General features: G+C 51.7%; 1 protein-coding gene across 2 annotated transcripts in view; it reads right to left on the reverse strand.

Moving 5' to 3' along the window:
- The window catches only part of ZNF831 (zinc finger protein 831), a 91,215-nt gene that overhangs the window by 21,374 nt on the left and 43,960 nt on the right, over nt 1-25,881 (reverse strand). For both annotated transcript variants that reach the window (XR_005529231.1, XM_039236882.1), the window contains exon 4: nt 24,848-24,999. Coding sequence is in view for 1 of the 2 variants with exons in the window: in XM_039236882.1 (XP_039092813.1) it covers nt 24,848-24,999 (152 nt within the window). In the remaining variant the exon portion in view is untranslated. The remainder of the gene's footprint in view (nt 1-24,847; nt 25,000-25,881) is intronic.

The following is a 25,881-nucleotide window of genomic DNA, read 5'->3' on the forward strand; positions in this document are numbered from 1 at the left end:
AACACTCTGGAAGGCAGAGGGCAGAGTCTGTAACTGAAGGAAAGCCGTGGAAGAGCAGGGAAACAGAGGCTGAGCACTTATTGGAGAGAGAAGCCAAGTTCCTGCAGGGAAAAAGTCAAAGGGTGGGCATACGGGCCCGGTGACCTTGCCGTGGACGGCCTGGCAGACCTCAGCCAGAGGGTCAAGGTCAACATCAGCTGCAGTAAGTCAGGCTGAGAGCGTGCACTCTTGGTACGATGGGTCTAGGGGGGGCACTTCACCTCTGGAGCCTTGTTCCCCAAACCATCACCCCAAACTAATCATGGGGAAAACATCACATGAACCCCAATACAGGCACATCCCACTATTAATATAGCTGGCCAGTTCTCCTCCAAACTGTCAAGGTCATCAAAAACAAGGAGAGTCTGGGAGACTGTCAGAGCCAAGGGGAGCCTAAGGAGACAGGATGGCAAATGCCATTTGGTGTCCCGGGTTGGATTCTGGGCCTCAAAAAGAACGTGAGGGGAAAAAATAGGGAAATCTGAATAAACTGTAAAATTCAGTTAACAATTCTTTACCCAGAGTTACTGTATCATTAACTGTAATAAATATGCCATATTAACATAAGAAGTTAAAAACAGGGGACACTGGGTGTGGGCGACATGGAACTCTCCAGGCTATCTTTACAGCTTTTCTATAAATCCAAAACTATCCTAAAATAAAAGATTTATTGGGGGGAAAGGGCAAAGTGCCAGGGGCTCTTCGAAGGACTGCGCACGTGTCTCCTGGGGGCAGAGCTTTGTGGCTCTGCAGAAGCCCTTTGTGGAAGTGGGGGGTCTTTCCCTTCCCTTGCTCTGGATGCCTCAAGACCTAGACAAAATCTAAGAACCTTCTAGAAGACTGCGCCGTCGCCCTTACTCTCCAGGACCTGTACGACACAATGCAGCTCTTCTGAGAGGTGACCACAGGGGCTCCCAGATGGGCCCTGAGGCAAACCTAGGCCTTCCCTGCCCCCAGTTCTCCCCAACCGCTTTCCTCGACAGAATTCGGGGTATGGCAGGCCTCATGCAAATGAAAACGTGGGCTCTTGTTTGAAACAATGGAGACCTTCAAGCCTCACAGCAGAGCCTGGGCTGTGGCGTGGGTCACACACTGCAGCCTGTGGTAGAAGGTATTCAGTCCAGACCCGCCGGCAAGCTCTTCTCTCAGGAAGAAACGCAAGAGCCCCCAGTCAGGTCGGAAAAGCTGCTCATGACCAGAGGTGGTGGGGGGGTGCGGGAGCAATCAGGGTTCTTTCCTCTTTTACTCTTTTCTGGAAGCGGGTGGGAGTTGGGGGGTGGGTGGGGTGCACACGCACACAGACACACACGTGCGCACACACTTCCAGAGAGATGAACTCATCAACAGCAGGGCACGCAAGGGCACACTTGTCACTTGTGACCCTCGGGAAAACCGGAAAGGGGCTTCAGAGAATCCGTCAGGTGTCTCCCCAATTCCTGCCGTGTCTCTGGGATAGAGCAGAGTGGCGGCTCAGGTCTGACAAATAAACCGTTAATGCAACCCGACTCCCCACTTGGCTGGTTACTGACCTGGAGGTGGGTGGCAGGCGAGACGCAGGAGCCGACCCCTCTTCTTCCTCTGAAAGCACTGTTTTCGAGGCCCTGGCTTTGGCAGAATTTAAATTCCTGTCTGTTTCCTGATCAGATTTGGTGGGGGGGGGGGGGACCTGTTGTTTGGCTCCCCTGCTGTCCAGCGTGGGGACAGATGCCACTTGAGTCCCCCTAATTCTGGGGCGGCCGCCCGTGTCCCTGCTATCACGTCCCCCCCACAGCATCAGACGGGCTCAAAGGCAAACGAAGGAGGCCCTCGACCGCGACAGCAGCTCACAGAGACCACCAGGGCCTGTGCCCAGGGGGCGGGGCAGGCGGCCACCATGAGCCCAGCACAGCGGGTGTGGCTGCAAGGACGGCTGTGCACTCTCCCTCCATGCTCTGCACCCCGGTGTTCTCGCCTGTGCAACGGGACCATCCCAGCCTGTCCTGTGAGGGTGGCGGAGAGACTTCAGTGAGCTGCGAACACGAGCGCCACGCTCAAGACTGCCAACATGTGGGGCTGCCCGTTCCGCCACTGCTGTGACGTCTGGGTGTCGTCCGAGGCCCTGCTCTGGGGCGGGGGCCCATCCCCCTTCCAGTACAGTCAGCTCCGTGAGGGACAGGACCGGCTCGGACCTGATCGTAGGTTTTTCCAGAGGCTAAAACACCGGGAGGGGCACGTAATAGGTGCTCATGAAACAACCTACTGAATGAACTCATGGAGTGAAAACTAGTCTGACCCCAAACTCCAACCAGATGCTGCTTTTCCGCTTCATTCCTCAAGATCACAAATATAATCTTTGCACAGAGACTCTGCCCTTTAATGGGACTGCAGATCCTGGGGGAGGCTCATCAAGGGTTAACTAAGTGTCCAACATCCTGGGGGGTGGGAGTGGGAAGGGTTCCTGCCGCGGAGGCGGACCCCAGGGAGAACTCACAGTTGGACAGGCTTTCCAGAAGAATCTCTTCTGATTAATGCGCAGTTCTTGCCTCCCACCCCCATGAGTGAGATCAATAATGATTTGACTCTGCTCTGCTATTCTCACTGATTATAATCATATTTAAAAACCCTGATCATTTTCTTAAACTCCATTTAGTGTCAATTTGCATTCATCAAGGGTTTTTCTTTAAAGGGGTAGTTCTCTTTAACGGCTAAAACTGGATTTGGAAGGTACCGGGGCCTGTGCCTGAAGAGGGTTTGAGGAAGAAGGTTAAAGGCATCCGCATTGTCGCCATGTTTCCGCAAGGAGCCTCACTGGGCAGCGACAGGGACGTACCGCGTTCCAGGTTACAAGCCAGCACACATCTGCATGTCCCACTGCATGTCTCCCCTCCCAGTGACATGTGATGTCAATTCTCTTTTCAGGGGACATACAGGTACCCCCATGGGCTGTCCCTGGGCGATCAGTGGGAGCCCTAGGAACGAAAAGAAGAATATGTACAAACAATGGGACACGTTCATGCAGTTATGACAGCCGCATGCCTTGTTCTGTGTAAATAACAGCAAGGTGTTTTCACCACCGTTAGCTACTGCAGAAGCGCACCATATAATTTGAGATTTCTTCAGTGGGCGACGGTGGGAAGCAGCGAGGTCTGAATGGAAATGACACGCATAAAACCAACTGCCATCAGGCGTGGTGCCTCAAATCTTGGGGACAAAGGAGGAAAATGTGTACCTGGTTTTACCATCTGGGGGTGGGGGGTACATGCAAAAGAGGTTCAAAACAGAAGCATCTGAAAGTAGATGGGCTCAGGAAAAAAGACATCCCCAAGCTTGTTAACATGAACAGGGATGTTTAGTAACAAGACCCTTGAGGTGGGTTCACCCACCTTGTGCAGATAAACAGATGAAACCGTGCACTTCTCCAACGGGGACTTCACAGTTCCTGCTCTAATTTTGTTTTTAACTTGACTTGTTTTTGCGACAGAGAATACAATCACGAACAAGAGTTTACTACTGCCTCGAGAGGTACCTGGTCAGGGCCCAGAGAGAAATCTAACCACGTCAACAGTCCCTGGAAAATGGCACAAATGTTAACTGAAATGTTTCTTTCCAAGGAAGAGATTTCTGGACTTCTGGCCTGTCTGTATCTTGAGCTCATGTGGCAGAGCATGTGCATCATCTCCATATTTTGGCTCCTTTTTCTTAGGAATAAGAACCCACTTTCTAGCTGAGGCGTGTCACCACTCTGTTTAAAATCTACCTTTTTCAGTTTTCCTTGCAGACAGGTAGGACCAGGTAATTAAGTTCTGGCCAAAAAGATGTGAGAGGACATCATCTATGGAATTCGCAAGACATGCCCTTAAAGGGAGAGCAGGTACTCTCTCCTTCCTCTCTCCCCTTTTCTACTGGTTGGGATGCAGACTGAATGGTGGGGATTGGCACAGCCATCTAGTACTACAGCAACAGGAAAACAGATGGCAAGGAGAGAGAGCAACGAGACAGAAGGAACCTGGGTCCCCACCACGCCACAGAGCCACCATACTAGACCAGAGTACCTACCCCGATGGTTGTGTGTGACAGAAATAAACTATGTCCCTCTTAAAGTGATTGTTACTTTCCACATTCACGAGAGAAGCCAAAGCTTCATTGTGCCTAATCCCATGGTAATCAAAAATACTATATTGCAAAAGTCTAAACTTTAGCCCGTTTCTTAAAACTTTGATTATCCACATACAACCTTGATCAATCTGCCATGTCTGCTGACTGCCAAGAGGATTAAGCCTTGATCATTTTGCCATATGTGAAAATTATCTGGACCAGGAACCAGCAAACTACAGCCTGCAGGCCAATTTGGCCCTCCACATTTTTTATAAATAAAGTTTTATCAGAACATGGCTATGCCCGCCTATTTACCTGATGTATATGTATGGCTGTCTCTGCCCCATAATGTCAGAGTTGTGCAGTTGCAACAGAGTCTGTATGGCTGCCAAACTTCAAAACAAAAAAATTACCAAAAGGATGTATCTGGCCTTTTATAGGAAGAGTTTGCAGACTCCCAGTTGGCACTATTAATTACAAGAACATTTTTTAATTAACTCCCTTTCTCACTTAAACCAGACTCTTTTTTAAAAGAAGGTTGTGTTTTAAAACCAGCTCAACGTTCCTGCCTCTGATGGGACGCTGGCCTCACTTGGGGGGCAGGCACGCCGAGTCGCCTATCCACTACTGTTCCCCATTCCTCCCCGTAACAGAACCCCAGAGACGTTTAGTGCAGCCGGGGGTGGCCCTGTGACCCAGCCCAGACAAGACGGAAGTAGGGGGCGCTGGCTGCCCTGGAAAGCTTTCAAAGCCACACGCCTTGGGGTCTCGGGCCCTTTCCCTGCTGGCCGGGCAATCTCGAGGTCGAGCTGCCTACAGAAAAGGAGCATGGGGTGGAGGACCTCAGGACAGAAAAACAGAAGGGTCCTGGTCACTGCGGGGTCACTGCTGGGCTCCCTGGCCGGCCGTACTAGCCCAGACCACCTCTCCTCAGCCTACTTGTTATGGGAAAAGATGAACCACTTTTTTTTCCTAAGAGGTCCCGACAAACGTGTTCCAAATTGCTACATGGGCCATTAGCAGTAGGAATGGCTGACCGATGACAAAACAGGCAGCCCCAATTCCTCACCATTCCCTACATCCACAGCCTCTGCCATGTGATCTGTAAGGTCTCTTATGGGACTGAATCGAGGCTGGTCCTGTGATTCTCCTTGGCCAGTAGGAAGCCATGGAAGTGATATGCCAGTTCCACACCCTTAGGTCCCCAGAGGTTGGTATGACTCTGCCTTCTCTCTCTCTGTCTTTCGATCTCTCTCTCTCTCTCTGAAATCACGGCAGGTTGGGAAACAGTCTTCCCTCCATCCCCATTCCCCATGCAGACACCCAACCAACCTCCACACATGTGAGTGGGGCCATCCTCGACCAGCCAGCCCCCCTCCAATTTCCCAGCTGCTCCCCGCACAGCCCCCACAGGTGTGTGAGCAAACCCAGCAAGGTCAGCCCTGCCAGGCTCCAGCGAGCACAATGCCCAGCGAGCCCAGAGACTCACAGGCAACAGTAAGTGCTTAGTGTTATGAACCAATGAGTTTGCTTTGTACACAGCAGCAGCTAACTTCAATCATAAGTAAACATGTATTTAATGTAAGTTAGCTACTGCTATATAGAAGATAGACGTATGGTTACTACCTTTGCTATAAGGCATATATGTATCTTCTCCAACTCTGTGGCTCTTAAGATAGATTCTTTTATTTAAGATATATATCTTTTTTAATATATCTATCATTAAGATATATATCTTAATAATAAATATATATCTTATGATACATTACATATTATATATTAATATTATATATACAAAATATATATATCTTTTGATACGTCTATTTTTTTGATAATTAAGATTCTTTCCAAATATTTGATTATAAATCACAAAAGTAAACACACTGTACATGCTGGGACTTCCAGTGATAACTAGTGAGGTGGGGAAGAAGAAGCATGGTACTTTCTGACCTGGCTCTGAGGTCACACATTCCTGACCCTTGTTTGCTGTATGACCTCCAGTTAACATCTCTATGCTGTTTCCTCTTTAAAAATGACAATAATTATAGCACTTGCGTTTCTGTCAAAAAGTTTAAAGGGGGTGATAAAATGTCTCAGAATAATGACTAGTCCTTGGTAAGTGTCCCAATTATATAAGCTAAGATGACTCCTAGGATTCTTATTAGATAATATGTGACTTTACGAGCAAATTATAACGTGGCTGAGCACTTAATAGAACCGGAGTTTGAGAGCAAAGGTGTCCACACAAAGGAAGGCTAAAACAGATGACTATTTAAAACAACGCACAGGAAAACGTCACTGCTGCAACAGCCCGGTCTGCCTGGGTCACCACTCAGATGCTGGGTCTTCTCTGTCTGTCTGCCGTAAAGGGTGGAAAGCACTCCCCCTCTGCACCCTCCTACGTTGCCTGTACTTTCAAGATGGCACATCCAGGTCAGGCAAGACCAGGGAGTCACACTTGAGTTCTTTGGCTGAATACTCAGAGGGTTCGTTATCTGAGGACCAAAGACATCTGGGTGTAAGAGGGTCTCCCCAAATACATCCTTCTGAGAAGACAGAGCTGCCTTATAATCGCATCCTTACCAAGTGTCCCATTTTACGAGTTCTCCCAATTACTTCATTCTGAATTACAAAACACTGTTAGGAAGGTACGCTGGCCCTAAACGCCAGTTGATGGCAGTCTGGGTCCCTGACAGACATCACCTGATAAAATTGGTGTTTAAAGAGGTGATGGGGGGGGGCTTTAATTTAGTCATTATTCTTGGGCACTTGGGACACAGTTCTAAGCACTGGCTATTGTTGTAAGTAAGTCTCTTGAGGACTGTGTCAAAAAGCAAAGAGGCCACGACTCTTTGGTGGAAATTACGAGTGGTCATCCACCTGGAGGAACGAAAGGGACAGTCCGAAACCAGCCGTGGGTGAATTGCCATGATTCCAGAAATACTAAGTCTCCAAGAGCCGAGATGGAGTGAAGGTGCTGTGCTCTGAGAACTCGGGATGCCTCAGGTGGGCAGCTCCCGTGGTGACCAAGGCCACGCAGATGAACAGGCTGCAGGTCTGGCTAGAATGGCTTCGGGAAATGGGGCAGGATTGCTAAATTCATAGTGTCTATAACGGGTAATTTTAAAGGTAAACTGAATATGGTAAGTAGGAACCTGTCTACTTCATCTGTATCTCTGTCATGTTTCAGGTTGGCCCTCAAACTCCTTCTGATCTCTGTGTGGAGAAAGGAGGGGTGACAGTGGGGACTAAGGGGTGAGCAGCTCATTACAAGGTTCGTAGGTGACTGTTCTTGGGCTCTGGAGGAGCCAGAGGAGCGGGAAGGAGTCAGACAGAGTGGGGTCCCTGGAGAAGCCCAGCCCTTGCCTGATCCCACAGAGGCTCTGCAGGGTGCGCTGCAGGGGCGAAGGGCTGGGGGTCCTGCCCCCATTGGTCAGTGCCACATGTATGCTGATGGCAAGGGGGCCTCATCGGCCAAGGGCGATCCTATGGAGAAGGGCGCGGGTGGGCACAAGAAGTGGCCGACACCCACCACAGCCAGCATGTGGGGAGGCGTGGGTGCCTGGCCCGAAAGGGGATCTGGGCACCAAGGGCGCCCGCCTCAACCACCACACCGGCAACCTGCTGCAGTCCGCGGCGACAACAAACCTGACCGCTGGTCCTGAGCTCCCACACCCAGGAAACAAGAGAAGCCATGGCGACACCTGCTGTTCTGAGCTCAGCAGCTGGTTCATCCGCCCGGATCCTCTTCCCAGGAACGCCCCTTGTCAGCAGGAGGGGGTGGGCTCATAACCACCTGTCCCAGCTCCAGGTATAGGCACATTCTCCCCATCTGACCCAACAGAAGGTTCAGGACTCGGCACATGACTAAGCCTCACTAAATCAGAGTGCTGGCACTGCAGTCTGGGCACTCTTTCTCGAGCACAAGAGCTCAGTGAGGATGTAAGCCAGGGCCCCGGGGGGGGGGGGGGGGGCGGCAGCAAACGCCCTGGGATGAAGGCATCCAGAAGCAAGCCAAGTCACACAGGAAGACGGACGAGTAGAGCCCTAGTGACACTGCTTAAGTCCCAACCAAGGCCACTGAGGGCTCTGCACTCCATGAGGAGGAGGCACACTCTTTTTGTGCCTAAATCTTGAGAACTGGGGTTCAGTCCTTTGTTACCAGGAACCGTGAGCCACACCAAAATGTTCTCCTGACTCGCACAGACCTCCACACCTTCCTCGTGCCCCAGAGAAAGAGAGGGGTGGCTGCCGGGAATGCCTGCCTGCCCTGGACTCCCCCTTAACCATGTTAAAGGTGGGATTACAGATTTCCTTACCGTTACCTAACGACCAATTTAAAATTCAAACCTTGATTGTCTGCTCCCACCCCTGGAAAACCATCTAATGTGTTTGCATAAGAGACGCAATCATGGCTTTGATGAAAGAAGCCAGTCTTTTTCATAAAGAGACATTTCCAACAGACATTGATTAATCTAGCTTCCCATTCTTCTAAGCAAAATAATAGAGAAATCATCATTTTCTTCCTTATCTAACTACACAGATGACTGCTTCGTGACTCCTCAAATTTATTGAGTGGCAAAACCGGAAGCAAAGAAGAAATATGTCCTGTGTCCTCAGAAGCATCGAGAGCCTCAAGGTGTCAGGACCAACGCAAAGCACTGCTGAAGCAGCTGAGGATCAGCCAAGGGAAGGCAGGGATCGGCCAACACAACATCCCTCCTCCTCCGGAGACTTCCAGAACAAACCGGGCTAAGCAGGCTTTCTCAGCTTTGATGCAGAATGACTTAAAACTCACTAAAAATGTTCCCGGTTTCTTAATTAGAAAAAAAAAAAAACCCACAATATTTATGCGCTGATCTAGAATGAAATGTTACTTAAATGAATCCAAATTAGTTGAAATGAAAGACAACGCAGAATGTAAAAGGTAAAGCAGATTCAATTAATAAGGGGAAATAAAGTGCCTCCCTCCTCGGACAACAGTGGCCCACAGAGTGGGAAGCAGGGCGTGGGCCCTGCCTCGGACGCAGGAAGCAGTTTTAAAAGAGAAATAATTGTCTTCCTATTGAACCATACAGAACCAAGTTCTTCTGAACCACTAATGTGTGGATGTGTAGAAATCAGTAACGTAGTGTATTTAATCCAGGTGAACAAAGGTAAATGGGAAGAGGGGTCTCTGGTTCTCAGGATCCAAATGCTTTTTGGAATCACCGTAGCTGTTTTCTCTGTTAAACTCGGAAAAGCTTGAAAGTCTCATCGCTCTGACCACTTAGGAGACAGTGGCAATGCGGTGTGGCGTGTTGATCTGCCCTTCGGGAAACCGTGTCGGATGCAGATGCTATAGGTGCTCAGTAAACAGCCAGCAGCGCACGGATGCCCGAGTGCAGGGAGCTGGCTTAGCCAGGGCTGGGCCGGGCACAAAGCGCAGCCGCACTGATCACAGCCACAGGGCAGCAAGGGTGGATGGGCCATGAGCCACTCCAGCAGGGCAGAGGGGCACAGCATCAGGAAGGGACAAAGGAGACCCAGGCGGGGCTATAGGTGGAAGGGCAGCCCCCAGTTCCCATGCTCCTGGTGCAGGGGGGAGGGCACTGCCCCTCACCCCCACCGGCCCAGAACACAGGAGAAGCCAGCCTAGGAGCGGATGCCACCAAACCACACACAGAAGCCAATGTGAGCCTCGCGGCACCGAGGCTGAAGGGCTGGCAAAAAGCACACACCTGTCGCAAGGAGGGCGCAGAAGTCGCCAGGGACAATGGCAAGAAGGTCACGCCATCGCATTTTCACTGCGGCTTCTGATGTGGCTTCTCTCATGTTCTCGTCCCCACACGTGGTGCCCTCCATCCTCCCCAGGATCTACTCACCCCAATGGAAACATGACCACTGGGGGCTCAGCATCTGGCTCAACTGCCCTGGATGTGGGGGCGGCCGATGGCGGCCAGGACCCCCTCTTCCCCCTTCCTCTCCCTCTTCCTCCTAGCAGCCTGTGAGGCAAAGGTCTCAAACTGCCGGACTACATCTGGGGTCCATACCAGTGTGCGTGTGCATGGGTTTGAATGTGAATTCATTACCATCAGGTAAAAACTGGGAGACTTTATTTAATGGAAAGTTCTGGGTCTCTGTCTGCTCTATACAGATAGATGAATAACAATGAGCTGGCATGCTGACCGTACCAGATGATGCTAAGCTCCATTTTAAATTAAGCTGTATATTACAATTGCTAAATTTTAATATGCTGTAAGTGATAAGCCAACAATTAGCAAACAGCTACTGCTATCATCAGCTTCATGTTCCGGATGGGAACACTGAGGTGTGGAGGGGCTGAGACCCATCCCTGAGACCACACACTCCGGGTGGCAGCAGCTGCCAGATGTGAGCCGGGGCAAGCCCCCCCCACCCCCGCCCCCAGGTCGCCCTCCTGATTGCTGTGACACCAGGGGCCCGACCCACAAGGCCGCCGCAGCCTCTCTCCTCTCCTGCTTCTCTAGTCTAGATGTTTGCTGTAACATTTTTGCATGTGCTTTTTAAAAACGTGGCCAATTCTGAAGGGGAGCCAGTGTGCTTCCTAGCTGGGGACGGGAGAAATGGCTCCTTGTTGGCACGGAGAGGCCCGGAGGTCCTGCTCGGTCCGCAAAGACAGGGAGCCTGAGCCGGCAGCAGAGGCCCGGATTCTCCATCACATGCCCGGGGACGGTGCTTGAGCCCCGACAAGGCCCTGGAGCGCCCCGTGTGGTCCTTCCCATCTCTTACCCCCGTCTTCTCATGTTCCTCCTCTCCTTCCCTCTGTCCCTCCTGTGCTCAGCCGGGGCTTCTGCCTCTGCTCTTTTGCATGCATTTTTCACGTGTGCAATCGTTTGCACACATGCACAGCACTTATGCACGAGCAACACAACCAGGGGTCTTCCTTTCCCCAGCAGGGGTCCAGCCTGGTTTCCAGAAGCAGCAGGGCTTCTGTCTCTCACCCCTGCTTTCCTTCCTTTTGGCTGCAGCCTTGCACTTCAGTTCAGCCACCTGAACTACGAAGAGCATGAGACAAATTTGTGCTGAGGGTCCCCCTCGTATTCAGAGCAGTCCCCCAACCCCCCGTGCCCAGGCCCCCAGGCGAGGCAAGGTCGGGTCCACGTCCAGACCCGCGCCCAGAACGGGGGCCAGGCGCCCCGGCAGCTGCGGACGGAGCTGGGCGGCTGGCAGTGGCTGGCTGCTCCTCACAGACCGGCGCTAGGGGGCCCCCTTGAAGCTTGGAAGAGGATTTCACATCAAATAAAAAGTCGTGCTTCGCTTTTTCCGGGTAATAAATTCTCAGAGCTTGTTTTTTCACCCCCACCAGAGGTTAAAATAGTTTCATAAAAAGTTTTTGGTAAATTCATGGGTAACTTTTGAGGTTATGTGAGGCTGTTGTCAAAAGGAAAAAAAAAAAAGAAAGAAAGGAAAAGAAAAAACAGAGCCTTTTCTCTCCGCTCATGTAAGAACCCGAATCACGGAGCCCGGGAGGGCGGATGTGAGGGGGGGCTCTGGGCTTTCTTGCTCCTTCTAGAAGGGTCCACGCAGAGACATGGTGCCCCCCGCCCTCTAATACCACCAATCAATTGGGGGGGGGGGAGGAAGAGGGGGAGACAGGAGATTAGCTGAGCTCATCCTGCACGATGGCTGAGACTGCCGAGAGCCCCTCCTGCCCTGACTGCCCATCCGAGGCCACCTTCCTGATTTTTCCACCGCTCTCACCCGCAGCCCGGGGCAAGGGCTGGCCAGGGCTTTTGCACCCGCTTCTTCCTGGTGGGTAATCAGAAGCAGAGCAAAAGTTCCAGTCCCTGAGTAGGGGTTAAAAAGAATTAGAACTTTATCGGATTCATAAGAAATCAAAGGAGACAAGAGGCAGCAGAAGGGAAACAGCGCTGTTAAGGGAGGGGGCGTCGCACATTAACTATGATTCAGAGACTCAAATTCACTGAGTTCATTTTTCAATCTGCCTTTAGCTAGGGGGAAAAAAAATAAGGAAATTATAGAAAATTGAGAAACAAACATCTCCGAGAGTGCTTTGCACCCGGGGGTGCTTAATGAACACTTAATAATTTCAAACGCTGGTACTTAGAAAAATGGCTTTTGTCCATTCCCGGCACGCCAGGTGCCTCGTAGCAAAAAAGGGAGAGCTGGAAATGACTGAAAATGATCACTAATGTCTATGTGGAGGGGGTACAAAAACTACTTTTTCATGTCTCTGGAAGTTAAGGAAATAAACAAGCCAAAATTTTCAGAGTTTTAGCAAAGGAAAAACATTGGAATTGAACTTGCATTTCTTTTTCTCAATGTGCGCACTTGGGCAGGACTCCTAAGGGGAATGGAGAATGGCCACGACCTCCCCCTCCCGACCCCACAGGGCTCTACTGAAAATCAGATGGGGGACAAACGCTTGGAGGAAACTCTCCAAAGGCTCAAGCAGAAAGCAGTGCTCGGTGTTGGAACAGATTTCCTATGCTCCCTGCCAGCATCCAACGCTGGGGTGAAGGCCAGTGTGGACGTACTTCTTTAGAGAAAGGCAGCAGCCCTAAGCAGAGCCTGGGGCTGCAGGGAGGCCTGAGATGGGGCGGGGCTGGGGCATGAAGGATTATTCCAGTCCTTTTATTTTCTCCACCTTCAAGGGTCTCACGGGGCGGGGGGGGGAGGGGGGGGGAGGCTATGCAACCATGAGGCGTAAATTAAAGTGTCCCCAAATATCTCCCAATTACTAGTGAAATTCACCATTCATTGACTCCTGTCTTTGACTCGTAGATGTCCCCTGCAGACCTGGGGTGGAAAGTTGCCCCCACACACAGCCCCCCACTGTCAGTCATGATGGCCCCCACACCCACGGAGTCCTTTCCGGTTGACAAAGCTCCTTTCCGGTTGACAAAGCACCTTTCCACTCATCGTCTTCACATCAATTGAGCCTTTCAACAGCCCAATGGGAAGATTCCTAGACTGGCTCCATGGTAATTTCAAGGGCAGGGTTAAATGAATCAGTAACGGGAATACCTCGGAGGCCTGCCTACACCCCCATTTTACAGATAAGGATCTGAAGCAAAGAGGAGGGATGAGCTGCCCAAGGAGGCAGTGAGAGGAAAAGTCAGGACTCAGACAAATTCTTCTCAATCTAAAAGCAAAATTTCTTCCCCAGCGCCAGTCTTGGGCTGAAAAAGGCTAAGAAGGGGGCAGTCCTGGGATTACCTGGCTTTCTAAGGGCTAGTGACCAAGGCGGCTGGGTGAGAGGAGAGGTCTAATGTAAGAGAGTACCAGTAGACATAAACACCATGACAACAGAACTGTGTTCTCAAATTATAGCTACATTTGAAACCTAACCTCTGTCTGTCTAAAAGGGAGATTAGGAAAGAGTTGGTCAGGCAGGTGTTAAAGACAAAGGAGCATCAAAACCAAACTTTCTTCATATGTAATCGAGAGGCTTAAGAGGGAATTAAGAACAGAATTACTTTCTTCCTATGATTTGATACACTTTAACGTTAGACTATAGATCACTTAAGATTATTTCTCCTCTAGGCTCGGCATTGGCGCCACCATTCTGCCTCAACTTGCCACCAACACCTTGGTTAGAACTAGTTCTCAAGCTCACCTGTCTCCAAAACCAAAACCTATCTCCAAAAGTTGCCCTTCCTTCAGGCCCAGTGTGGAGGTGGGGAGGGGAGGAGCCACCAGGGAGAGCCCTGAGTCCTTGCTAACAGCGCACCCCATCTGGAGGTCTGCTGGACGCCAATGCCATACACCATCACTTCTCACTCTGCCTCAGCCTCTGACTCCATTTGGCTACTGGCTTCAGCATTACACATAGAGAATTCTAGAACAAGACTCAGATTCCTTTTGTGGGCTCTTCCAACTCGAAGTTGAGAATGGTTTTCAGGAGGTCCTTCAAAGGCAGAACAGTCTCCATTTCAAGTTTGGGATTGAAGGTATGTCTGTCTGTCTCCCTCTCTCCTAAACTCATAATACAAACACACATTTACCTTTCAAGACCCATATTTCAACTTCTTGAATGACTCTCTCATCCTGCCCTCCCATCTCCCCAACTGAACCAGCCAGGAGGGCACCAGCCATTTTTGCCTTCCCACCTTCTGTTGGCACGGAAATCAGAATTCAGAACGTGTCGCTCCGTTTCTACAGGAATCTATTAGTGACTGCCAAGGGAAACACTTAGCATTTTAGATAAATAAGTAAATAGTAGTTAAGTGCTGTGAGTCTCCATTTCCAGCAGTTTGGTGTATATGGCAAAATTCCTTTATGATGCAAGGAGGGAACAAGGGATGAGAGAGCGCGCCAGCCCTCGGGTCTGCCATCCCTCCCCTGTGCAGTGGGGGCCCGGACGGAGGGGCCCTCGGGATGGGCGTCCGGAAGCACCGCGGCCCATCCTCATTATGTTCCTGTTTATGCTAGCCTCCTCTCCCTCCTCGCTCCAGCCGGCCTTGTCAGAGTCCCTCATTTGGAAGCTTAATCATATCAGCGAGCTTACCGCATTGCATTTGTAATGACTTGTTTACCAGTCTGTGCCGGCTCCCTCTGCCAGACTGGGCTCTCCCTAAGGACAAGGGCCGCGTCATGTTCTTATTTGCCTCTCTTCCTGCTCCCACACACTGCCTGGCACAGAGCAGGTCCCAGCAATCGCATGTGAACCTCAGGCTGTGTGACTCGCATCTATGCCCCAAAGGTGTCTCTGTTCAGCAAACAGTCCCAAAGCTCCTGGACAAGAGGGCGCACGGCATCGCCCGCCTCTCCCCTCCCCAGGGGAACACGGGGGCTCGCCTGCTCACAGACATATGCTGCACTGCGTTAGAGCATGAGTAAGAGATAATCTGGACATCTGTAGAGTTTACCTGCCTTGCCCCCTCTTCCCTGGAGGAACCAGCTTCCCTTTACCCTTAACCAACATGGCAGAGGAGGTCCCTGCCCATCCGTCCGTACAGGGCCAGCTGAACAATCCATACCTGGCCACTCAAACCCCCAGTGATGAGTTCAGGAGAGACAGGGTCCCCACCAGGCCAGCAAGATTCCGTCTGGACACTGGGGCCCAGAGTCTGGCAGAGTGTGGACAGGCTGGGCAGGGCCCCAGAGGAGCCGATGCCCATGACCCAGACAAGAGGGGCCAAGGGATGAAGAGAAGCTTGTGTCCTGATGGCAACAGCCGTACCTATGGACCAACCAAGCCTGCAGCCATTGTCTTACGTGAGACAGTGAATGTTTTTGTTCAGGCCAATTTCGGTTGGGTCCCTTTTCTCTACATCCAGAGTCCATCCTCCCACTGAAAGCAGGGCATGGAGCTCCAGAGGCCACCTTTCAGAAGAAGACAGCGTGGTGCTGTGGAGGGGTGACAGAAGCTTGCAAAGAGAAGCACTGCTGGGGTATTGGCAGACACCGTGCTGTGAGACTTCTCGTTTTATCCCGGGAGTCTGAACTGTGGCCCCAAATCCCACACTGAACCAGAAAGGGTCGAGAAATCCATCTCTCTGGCTCCTGCTTATAATGCAGAGCAGAGACGCTGCTCGGCCTCTCACCAAAGCCTCACATTATTACTGTTTGCTCTCTTGAGCTCCCGGGCGGCCTGGGCTTTCTGGGAGGTAGCTGAGTAACGCGTAGGGCCCCACGGCCTGCAAATCAATTAATCTCTTCTGCAAATTGCTAACCGGGTCTAATGAATTGGCTAGGCACAAAGAAGTCCTGCGCGGCTCTGTGTCCTTTGCAGTGACAGAGCTTTCTTGGAGCAGACTGAGACGTCGTGCCTTGACTGAGGAACAAATCTATTAATATTTGGAAAGAACATCAAATTGTACCCGGTAGGCTTGAAGTTTAGTCAAGAGAAACTCACTTCTCTGTGATTTAAAACAAAAACAAAAACAAAACAGCCTTATCATCCCTCTGTGTTTTTCCCCTGTTGGATGAGGCCAGCCTTCCACGTGGTCTGTCTGGGCAATGTGCTCTTCCCCCCAGGGGGCTGCCAGGTGGGGTGGGGAAGCCATGCTGTCCACGGGCACTGGGGGTAGCATCTGTTACACATCCGAGGGACTTTTTTAAAAGCTGGAGAAGGTCAAGAGAAGAAGACAAAGTCTAAAATGCTACAGGTGGGAATGTAAGCTGAGCAATCTAGAAAGATCAAAAACATGCAACGTAGCCCCCAGAGGCCCAGCGATTCCTCTTCTCAGCTCTCCCTAGAGAAACCCTCCGCTCGGGCCAAGGAACTACACACAGCACATCCCAGGAGAGCGATGCGACAGCGAAAGGCTGACCGTGCCAGACTCCCCCTGATTAGAACGGCTCCATAGCTCCCGGCGTCCCCACCCGGAGAGGCTCTGTCCCCATCTGCAAGGTTGAGCTAGGCCTCTCTGCATTTATTAACAGCGTGGAAAGCTATGGAATGCGGTTGAGTAAAGGAAGCAAGTTGCACAATGAGATACGCATGTGGTGTTGTGTTAACCATGCGTGCAGCCACACGCACGCAGGCACATGCACGCAGAACAGCCTGGTAGATGCACAGAGAAGTGCCATCTTCTCTTCGGGGGAACCGGCCTCGGGGGCGGCGGTCACAGCTGTCACAGTGAACACCAGCCTTACCTGCAACACTTCTTATGTGTTAAAGAAAGCATCACTCGTGGCCACACACGTAATCAAAACTAATAATTCACTATTTCATACCTCTAGGTGGAGCATCGATTTTCCCAGCTCTTTTTAAACACAAACATGCCCACCTGTCCCCAGGTCCTTCCAGTCAGTGTCCCAGCGGCCATCCTATCTGCCATAACCCTTGCTCCCCTCTGTGCCCAGAGTGACCTTCTCAGCACCCCCCCATGGATGGTCTCCCGGCTGCCCTCCTCCCTGGGCCCAAACCCTTCAGTGGCTCCCCATCTCCCTCAGAAGCAAGGTCAAGCCCCTCGCCAATGTCTGCAAAGCCCCCAAGAGCACCCACCTCTTCCTGCACCTGGGCGCAGGGTCTTTCCCATCACCCTTCCTCGGCAGCTGCCGGGTCGCTGTCGGGGCATCTCAGAAATGCAGAGAGTGGAGTGCCAGGGAGCCCCCAGCAGCCGCCGCCCCCTCCCCCTCGACGAGGCAGAGAAGGTCAAGGCTTCAAGGAGGGTCTGTGTGGAGGGGCCATCGCATGGCCTCTGCAGCCAGTGCTGTTGAATGCAGTTTAAATCTATGCGGGTCAAGGCCTTATAAAAACTAAAGAAACACTAAGCGAGGACAACACAAGGGGATGGGGTGGGGGAGGGGCCTTCCTTTGGTCAAGAAAAGGGCATTGCAGCCCACAAAGTCTCAGGGAGGGACGGCTCACAGCTTAGAGATAAAAGGAACGGAATCACACGGTGAGAGAGCGGTGCCCTTGTAATCTCTCCGACCGAGGAAAGAAGAAAGTCTCGACTGGGTGCTAATGTATTTCTAATGCCCCTCAACACGTCACAGTGTCTTCCCGGCAGAGGGGCTCTTCCCAGAGTCTGCAGCCTTCTGCCCACAGCAGACCGGAGCTAGAATCTATCTACCGTTAACACTTTAGGGTGATTTTATTCTGCGGTGCTCTCTCAACGACATATGACGTTGGCTTTCCATTTTCAGAGAGAAGAGATGGTTTCTCTTTAAACTAAAGGTATTTGTGTTTCTCCAGAGGGTACAGGACAGCAGGAGCAAACACTCACATGAGTGACGTACAGACACGACAACATCTCTGAAGGTGGCGCGTGAGGTCTGTGAATTTAGGAGACACCGCTGGCCGCCAGCTTTATCACCCGGGCAGCCTTCCGCAAGAGGAGTCCCTGACCACTAGCTTGCTGCAGGGACTCAACACGGGTGTCCAACACTGAAAGTGCCTTCTGGGTTTTGTGACTGGGACAGTTTCTGAAGTCTCACTGTGAAATGTGGCCCCGAACTTCACCGGGTTTATGGTTACGAGTGTGCCGGCCGCAGGAAATCACAAAACCATCAACACTATGTAGTTCTTCGCACTCAATAAAACATCCCCCTCAATCAATATGACTTCGGATGTGTCATCCGGGCACAGGGCCACGCTCAGCTCCTCTGCAGTGTCCCACTCTGAGTCCATGCTCCGCTCTGCGCCTGGAGCAATCTTTTTTAGTAGGAGCAGCGCGACTGCCAACGTGCCCAGCAAAACCCGAATAATTACCCTCAACCACAGCAGTGTTCTTCATTCTGTTCCACAAAGTGCGTTTCTAAGGAAATCTGTAAGACAGGATGTTCTAATGTGCCCCAGCATCAGCGGAAACAGGTCTCCACTAATGGAGCAGGCCCCCTTAACACAAAGGAGTCCAATAATAAGAAATCATGATAAAAGCTGATACGTCAGCGGCTAGAGAGAAAGGGATGTGCATATAAACACAAAAAAAGGGCAAACCTAATTATGATTCGTTTTTGCAGCTCAGGGTCAGTAACTGTGATTCTAGGAGATCAGTAATAGGCTGGCAAGCTCGTGGGTTTTAAGCTCCAAGAGACTGCAAAGTCCCACTTGAGATGCACACAGAATTCAATGATGTTGTGTTCATCTCCACTGTGCGCCCCCCCTGAAAAGTATTCATTTCAGGGAAGTGACCTTATCAGGAGAAATGTATCAGGAACTGTGTGACCACAATGAAAGAGAATCAGGAGCTGCTTTCGTCAGGTGGTGTCGTCCACGCTGTAGGGACGTGTGGGTTTTTCAATTGCTCTTTCTGATGGAGAAACGGGCTTCGAGTGCGAGCATGTGCATGCACGCACCCTGCAAAGCTTCTCTTCTTAAGCGAGGCCCCCAACGCGGGAGGTGAAGGGTGGAGAAGCCGTTTTGGTGACAAGGGTGGGTAGTGAACGTCCCCTCACGCTAGAAGAGATGGTCTTCTGCTGCTCTACACCAGCAGGTTCCCGAGGGCACGGAGGAACTGCCAAAGAGAGGACTGCCCCCCCCGCCCAGTCCCAAGCTGCCACCACAGCAGAGCCCCATCCCGCATCTCACCTACATTCAGAATTGCAAACCACCGCTCCCCACACTGCCCGGACACAACCCGGTGCCCTAATCCCCACCATGACAAACCAACACGTTAAGATGTCGTAACGGTTTTAGAAGCTTAATGGGAAAACCAAACGCTGCATGGCAAAGCAGGGACACTAGATCCTCATTCCCCTCCTTGGAGGGTTGGTTGTTTATCTTCAAACGGCCAGTGCAGACAGCCTGCCTCTCTTCTTTCCTTCCTGGACCTCAGTGGTGCACAAACATCTCGTGCATGAGAACTTCTGCTCAGGGTTCTAGACAACAACACATTCTTGTAATTGATTTACAGCGTTTTCAAAGATAACGCTGACCACAGGCTGTTTTGACTCAAGTGCTGGCTTTGGAAGCAAATCCCCCATGTAAGGCTTGGTCCTATCTGTGGTATAAGAGAGGATCCCAGGTTAAAAGACATCAAAGCAAACATCTTCAGGTTCAAAGTCACCATCTCTTCCTCTCCAGAGCTTTCATCTATATGGATGACGTGGCATCAGACAGACACATAATCCTTAAGGCTGGAAACAGCCGTGCCACAAGACTGAGTCCAGCAAGGGCAGGGGAAGCGGGAAGTTTCTTTTTAGATGAAAAGGCTTCTTTTAAGAAGAAAATAAAAAGTTTCTTCAATTCTGCTTAGCTCACCGCCGTCCAAACTAGACGCCCCCTGGCCTCTTCTCCTGTTGATGCTTCTCCAGAACACAATCAGAAATGAAATCTACAGCTTGCCCGCGCCTTCCTTCGTTCTCAGAGAAGATCTGGGGGCTGATCTCTGGACCAGCCTTTCAACAGGGCTGAGCCTCGAGGAGACCTCCTTCCACTTGTTCGAATCTTGATTCGACAAACACCTACTGAGAACCCGACACCATGCGAGGCACCTGGGCAAAGGCAGAGGTGACCCATCAGCTTGGTAAATGGGCGCTATTAACTCGGGTCACTGCCACTGGGAAAGGCCACCTAAAATCAATTCATCCGCCAAAAGGACCAAAACGTCATCATAAATAGTGGGGAGTTAAGGACTCTGAGAATTTATCTTGAAACCAAATGCTGTGAAAATAAACTGATACAAAGATAAAATAAAAACAAGCCTTCAATGTGAGGGGCTATAACAGCAAGCTACAAGCTAACTGCTAAAATCGAGTAAGGTTGATCAAGCGCCAATGGGGCCAGAGTACATTTTTACACAGAATTGCAGAGCAGACCAACGGGCTACTCTTGAGTTTACGTTTCCTCTCACAGGAAGATCAAGAGGGACTCCCGCCCCCAAATGTTACATGGCTTCCTCATTCCTCCCGAGGCCTTCCCTCAACTCCCCAGTGTGCACCTCACTCCTCGGTTATCTCTTGCTCACTTGCCACCTAGTCGGATTCTGTCAACGAGTTTCAACCAACCCAGGGGTCACTTCCATCAAAACGTCATGAAATGCTACGTCCCCAGCACCGTGTGTGGCCTCCCTTGGCAATCAATTTACATTACGTTGTGAAAATGCACCTGAAGGGCAGGGATGAAAGCTAGTGGTGAGACAGACAGACAGACAGACCGAAAGTGGTATTTAAAAGGGGCCTAAATTTATCGGCAGTTTATTGGAGAATGGCTTCATCCTGTGACAATGGCCGCCTCCCCAGGCAACCTGTGAACTGAGGTGTCCCACAAAGAAAGTCTCGGTTACAGGCCGTCCCTCGAGTAGGCGTGCGCTCTCCTTGGGATATTCAATGACTTGATACCTTAAGAAGCATCTTTTTACAAATCCCTTCAATGAAGAGCCTTGAGTTTCTGAGATTCGGTCCACCTAACGTCCCAGCTCCACCTTGACCCTGAAGTACACATGAATGAAGAAGTTCTCTGAGCCAAGAGCGACACTCCTGCCTGTTGATGGTCACATTTAGCCGGGCGGTCTTACCAGACCTGGTGCTACTTAATATTTAAAAAAAAAAAAAACGCTTCCAGCTTCCCCCACTACCCCGTTGCTGGAACCTTGGATGGGACAGACCACTGAATTCAGGTTTAAATAAAAGATTCCGTTCTCGGGAGGGTCTCAAAGACTCCAATCCCTCTAAAAAATTATAAATTAGGTCTTTATCCTTCATACCTCCTCTGGCCTCTGCTTGCAGACGACTTCACTGCCAAGCCATCTGTTAGCTCTAGTGATTAGCACCACGCTATTGGAATAGTTTAAAGAAGAGGGAAATTAAGCATCCTTTAAAAAATATTTTTCAAAAACATCCTCTTCCTCTTCTCTTCATAAGTTGTTGACAGGAAGATTTCGCCAAAAAAGAACAGGACAAAGAATCCGTGACAGCATCTGATTTCAGCCCCCGGACACAAGCATTCTTGCCTCTGCTTATCTTAAGAGGTTTTACTGATTCTAGTTGACCTGTGAGGATCGGGGCCAAAGGTTTTCCCTACCTTTTAATTGGGAATTCCCCACCGCCCCTTCAAAGACCATTCTCAATTTCTTTGTTGGGCTTCATCAGGTACCCCCAAGTTACGGCCCCTCAGGTCACCCGAACTGGATGACGCTCTCGTTGTTCTGCCACGGAAAACAGGTCCTCCCCCCACCCCCCGCGGCCCCTGCCAGAAAAAAAATATACACACAGCTGCATGAACTCACGAGTGCACATGCACACACACACTCACACACACAGACATGGGAAGGTCAGCCGTGACCCCTCCCTCCCTGAGAAGCCAGCCCTGATCTCTCCAGGCAGGAGCGGGCAGGTCAAAGGATAGGAGAAAGCTGTTTGTAGACGGTGGGTGACCGAGGCCCATCGTCGGGCTCCTTTGAAGTTAACAGTACTTTGTCTTCAAACACCCAACACTCACGGTGCCTGTCACTCTGCTGTGAAATATCGGTATGAGCGAGTGGTGGCGATAAAACCCCCAAGCCCCTTTGATTTCCAAGAGGTATTTATTCTAATGTGCTCTACCACTCTCCAACTCAACGGTGTCCATCACGACCTGTCCAGCCCGGGCTTGCTGGTTTACCCAACTGGCCATCCCTATTCCCACTCTGACACTTCAGTAAGGAACAGGGGGTGATTAATACTCCCCGGGCCAACACTGAGCCCACACCGTGCAGGCTCACAGCTGTTCTTAATGGACATCCTCCCCATTCTCCCAAGTTGCCGGGGGGGGGAGCCCTTTGAAAATGGGCACTGGTGACCCAGGCCTCTGGCTCAATCCGCTTCTCAAATAATAAACACAAAAGCATTTGTCAGCACTCTGGGCTGTTGCCGGGACATTATAATACCCCTGTGTGGGGCTACGTCCCAGGGGGACATCTTAAATATGAATGGCCCCTCATTTCTTAGCTCCACATTCCGACTTTGTTTCTGATTGTGTGTGTGTGTGTCCCCGTGAGTTCACCCATCATTCATTGTGCCTGAGTTTGCTCTGAGGCTTTGGTGTGAAAAGCTCATGTTGAGGTAAGAAGAATATAGAAGTGGGATTTCTCCCAACATGGAGGGGACTCAAGATCCTCTCCATGAGCCCACATGGGTGGGACCAGGACCCTTTCCCCTGAGGCTGAGAGAAGCCTTTACAGGGAAGAAGGAGTGAAAGGGACAAGGAAAGGCCAGAGGCTTCCCAAGTGGTGTCCCTGCTCACACTGGGACCCCCAGGGTCACCATGAGCACGGCGGCTATGTGTGCAAATTAGGAAGAGGCACCCGTCTCTACTGGCGGCCTGTGGCGGGGAAGGAGAGAGGAGCCTGGCTCCTTGCTTTGGGCTGACAGCCCCACAGGCAGAGTGCAGGGCTGGGGGGATGCAGCCATGAGCCAGGGGACCCTGGGGCCACCAGGAGCCGGAAGAGGCAGGAAGGCTCCTCCCCTGTAGCCTTTGGAGAGAGCGTGAGGCCACCAGCCTCCACAACTGTGAGAAATTTAATTTTTGTTGTTTTAAACCACCATGTTCATGGCGATTGTTTCAGGCGGTGCCCAGATGAGGCACCAGCCCTGTGACCGCCTCCCACGGGGCCGTCTGTCCTCTCCGGAGTCTGCCTTCTTGCCCCTGAGCCCAGCCTCGCCACCTGCCGGTTCAGAAAGCCTCTGTTCTCTTCTGCCTACATCTGCGCTTCGATACAAAGCCCCACGTCTCTCAGGAAAACTCCCCCAACACTGACCACGTGCCCCAGGCTCACTGGGCACTCGGCACATGCCAGGTTGCACGCAGGAGGCTTAGCATGCATGGCAGACGATGACAAGCCGCAGGTATCAGCCGCCGCAGGTATCAGCCGCTGCAGGGCAGCAGCTCTCCGGACCCCCACGTGGAGCCGCTGGGAAGGCAGAACCTCCGTCGACGGCCTCACTGTGTGGACACTGACCCCAGCGTGATCTGGGCAAATGGCAAACAGCTAGACCGCTGGTCTGTCTGTCGTCACCCTTCCCCACAGCAGGGACCACTGTCCTCTTCAGCGCAGGGCGCACCGCTCAGGAGCCTAAATGCGGCCATAGATGGTCTCCAGCGGCGGCCCGGTTTGGCCCAGTTTAGCCATCTTTAAGGCACTGGGAAGAGCTGGTGGTGGGAAAGCTCTGCCATTGGGATAACTGGCAGAGTTCCAGGTGGTTCTCCTGGGGGGAGGGGGAAGAACCACACAACCAAACACCCCCGGGCAGCTCCCCAGGCTGCATTTACGGAGAAGGAGAAAAGTACTGGAGTTGAGGATGTGGACAACGGTAAAGCTGGGCAACCTGAGGCACCCCGCCTACGGCCAGGACCCCATCCCAGCCTCTCCCACACGAGTTTAACCCTTGGTGTTCCATAGCAAAGACAACATATTTCCTGGCCAACCGGTGAAGCAAATACTCAACTTAAATTCTGAGAAACAAGCCACAGGGAATCCTCGCCCAGGGGAGAGGGCTTTGGGGGCTGGGGGGAGGGGAGAACAAGAGAGCCACCCGCCTGCAGGGGGCACTGGAGCTACATAAAGGTGGAGAGGAAGGTGCCCCCCGCCCCGGGCCAACTATCCCCAGGGACCAAAACCTCAGCCATCAGACACAGCCCAGGGTCAGCCCTTGAGCCAAAGAGACAATAATCAGCCACAAAAGGCTGGTAATTCAGTCACTGCGGGCCAGATGGGACCCTGCAGCCTTTCCACAGATGGTCTTCAGTTTTCCCAGTCAACACCTTGCAAACAAGGCTAAGGCAGGGCCCATTACTGCTGGGGAGGGGGAGCCATGGAGGGGGACGCAGGTCTAGAGAAGTTGAGTGATTGGTCCTGGTTGCCCAGTGATTACGGCTTAAAACAGTCCTGGTTCCAGGAAGCGCTCTCCATTAGTTCATCCTTGATTTATTTCCGAGCATGACAGCGTGCGCCTCTGACGGCCTGCACGGCAGCACCGTGCCCTGTGCCTCCCGCGCGCGGTAACTGCCCATCTTTCTATTGCACACCCACTCTTGAGCCCCACGCTGACCCAGCTGCAGTGGCCCTATGGAAGCAATCAAATGGACTTCTGTCTCAAAGATGGCCTGACTCATGATTTTGAGGTTCTGGAAGGCTCTGTGCGCAGCGCGGGGTCCGGCACACCCAGCCGCTACCGAAGGCAGGGTGCTGACTCCTCAGCACTGGATTCTCACTCATCTCTCCACTACCTGGGGTCACACGTTTGTCCTCACACCTGCAGGGACCCCAGGGCTAGGATGGCCGGCTGCTCCCCCCCCAACCCCCTGCAGCGGGCAGCATCTAAGGAAGGGCCCGGGACCTCAGTGTGCCCCACTGGGATTCACCTCCAAGGAGAACATTACCTGCCACTTCTGAAGAAGCCTTCCTGGGGGTCCCGCGTGGGCCCAGTCCCTCGAGTGTGAGGACGTGGCGGTCCTTCCTCGGCGCCCTGGGCGGCCTGCGCAGTCTGCTGCCTCTCAGCTGAACACGGCTCTGTACAAAACCCGTCTTGTACCTGTGGGGCAGAGAAGCACACATGTGGTGACCAGCCTTGAGAACACGTGACCAGGAGCCCACGCGCAAACACTTAAAAAGACGATGCGCAGACGATAATGCGGGTGCCCTCAGGGGTGCCTGGGAGGACACCACTGAGAAACTCTGTACCCTTCCCGTCACCATCTCCCCGCGCTGTGACACAGGGCCACACGGCTGGAAGGACCAAATGGGATGGTGCTTACAGAAGGCTTTCCATGCACTTAGCACAGAGCAAATGCTTAGTACAGGTTAGCGGCCGTGTCATTAGACACCCAATCACATGGTCTACACTACTTAATAAACACGTTGCTCAGTACAACTTCCTGCAATGAGGGCAACGTCTATAATCTGCACTGACTGACAGAGTGGCCACTCACCACAGGCGGCTACTGGGCATTTGAAACGTAGTTAGTGCTTCTGAGGAACCGACCTTTACATGTGATTCCATTTTAATGAGTTTAAATTGCCACGTGCAGCTAGTGGCTACTGCCTTGGGCGCCGCAGGCTCAGAGGATCTACTTTGAAAACAGGGGCCTCATATACTTTCCATCCGGAGAAGCCCTTCCAGGGGTCTCATCTCCAAGAACAGTACTCACATCCCAGTGGGAGGGCATGATAAGGGTGGAGAAAGAAAATACTAGAGCTTATATTTATTTGCATCTAGACCTTCTTGGATCCACGGCTGTACGCCCTTTGTAATATACACAATACATTAGTGGAGTAAAACACGCATAATCTCTAGGTAAACAGTTGTGCATTTACTGGGCTATGCAACCGAAGGGGCAACCAAAAGCAGACCAGCAAACTGGTCCATGCCACCGTTTTGCAGGCGAAGCGCACCTGCTGTGCTCTGCTACGACAC

The sequence above is a fragment of the Hyaena hyaena genome, unplaced genomic scaffold, assembly GCF_003009895.1.
Source record: "Hyaena hyaena isolate Hyena2069 unplaced genomic scaffold, ASM300989v1 scaffold_119, whole genome shotgun sequence".
NCBI lineage: Eukaryota > Metazoa > Chordata > Mammalia > Carnivora > Hyaenidae > Hyaena > Hyaena hyaena.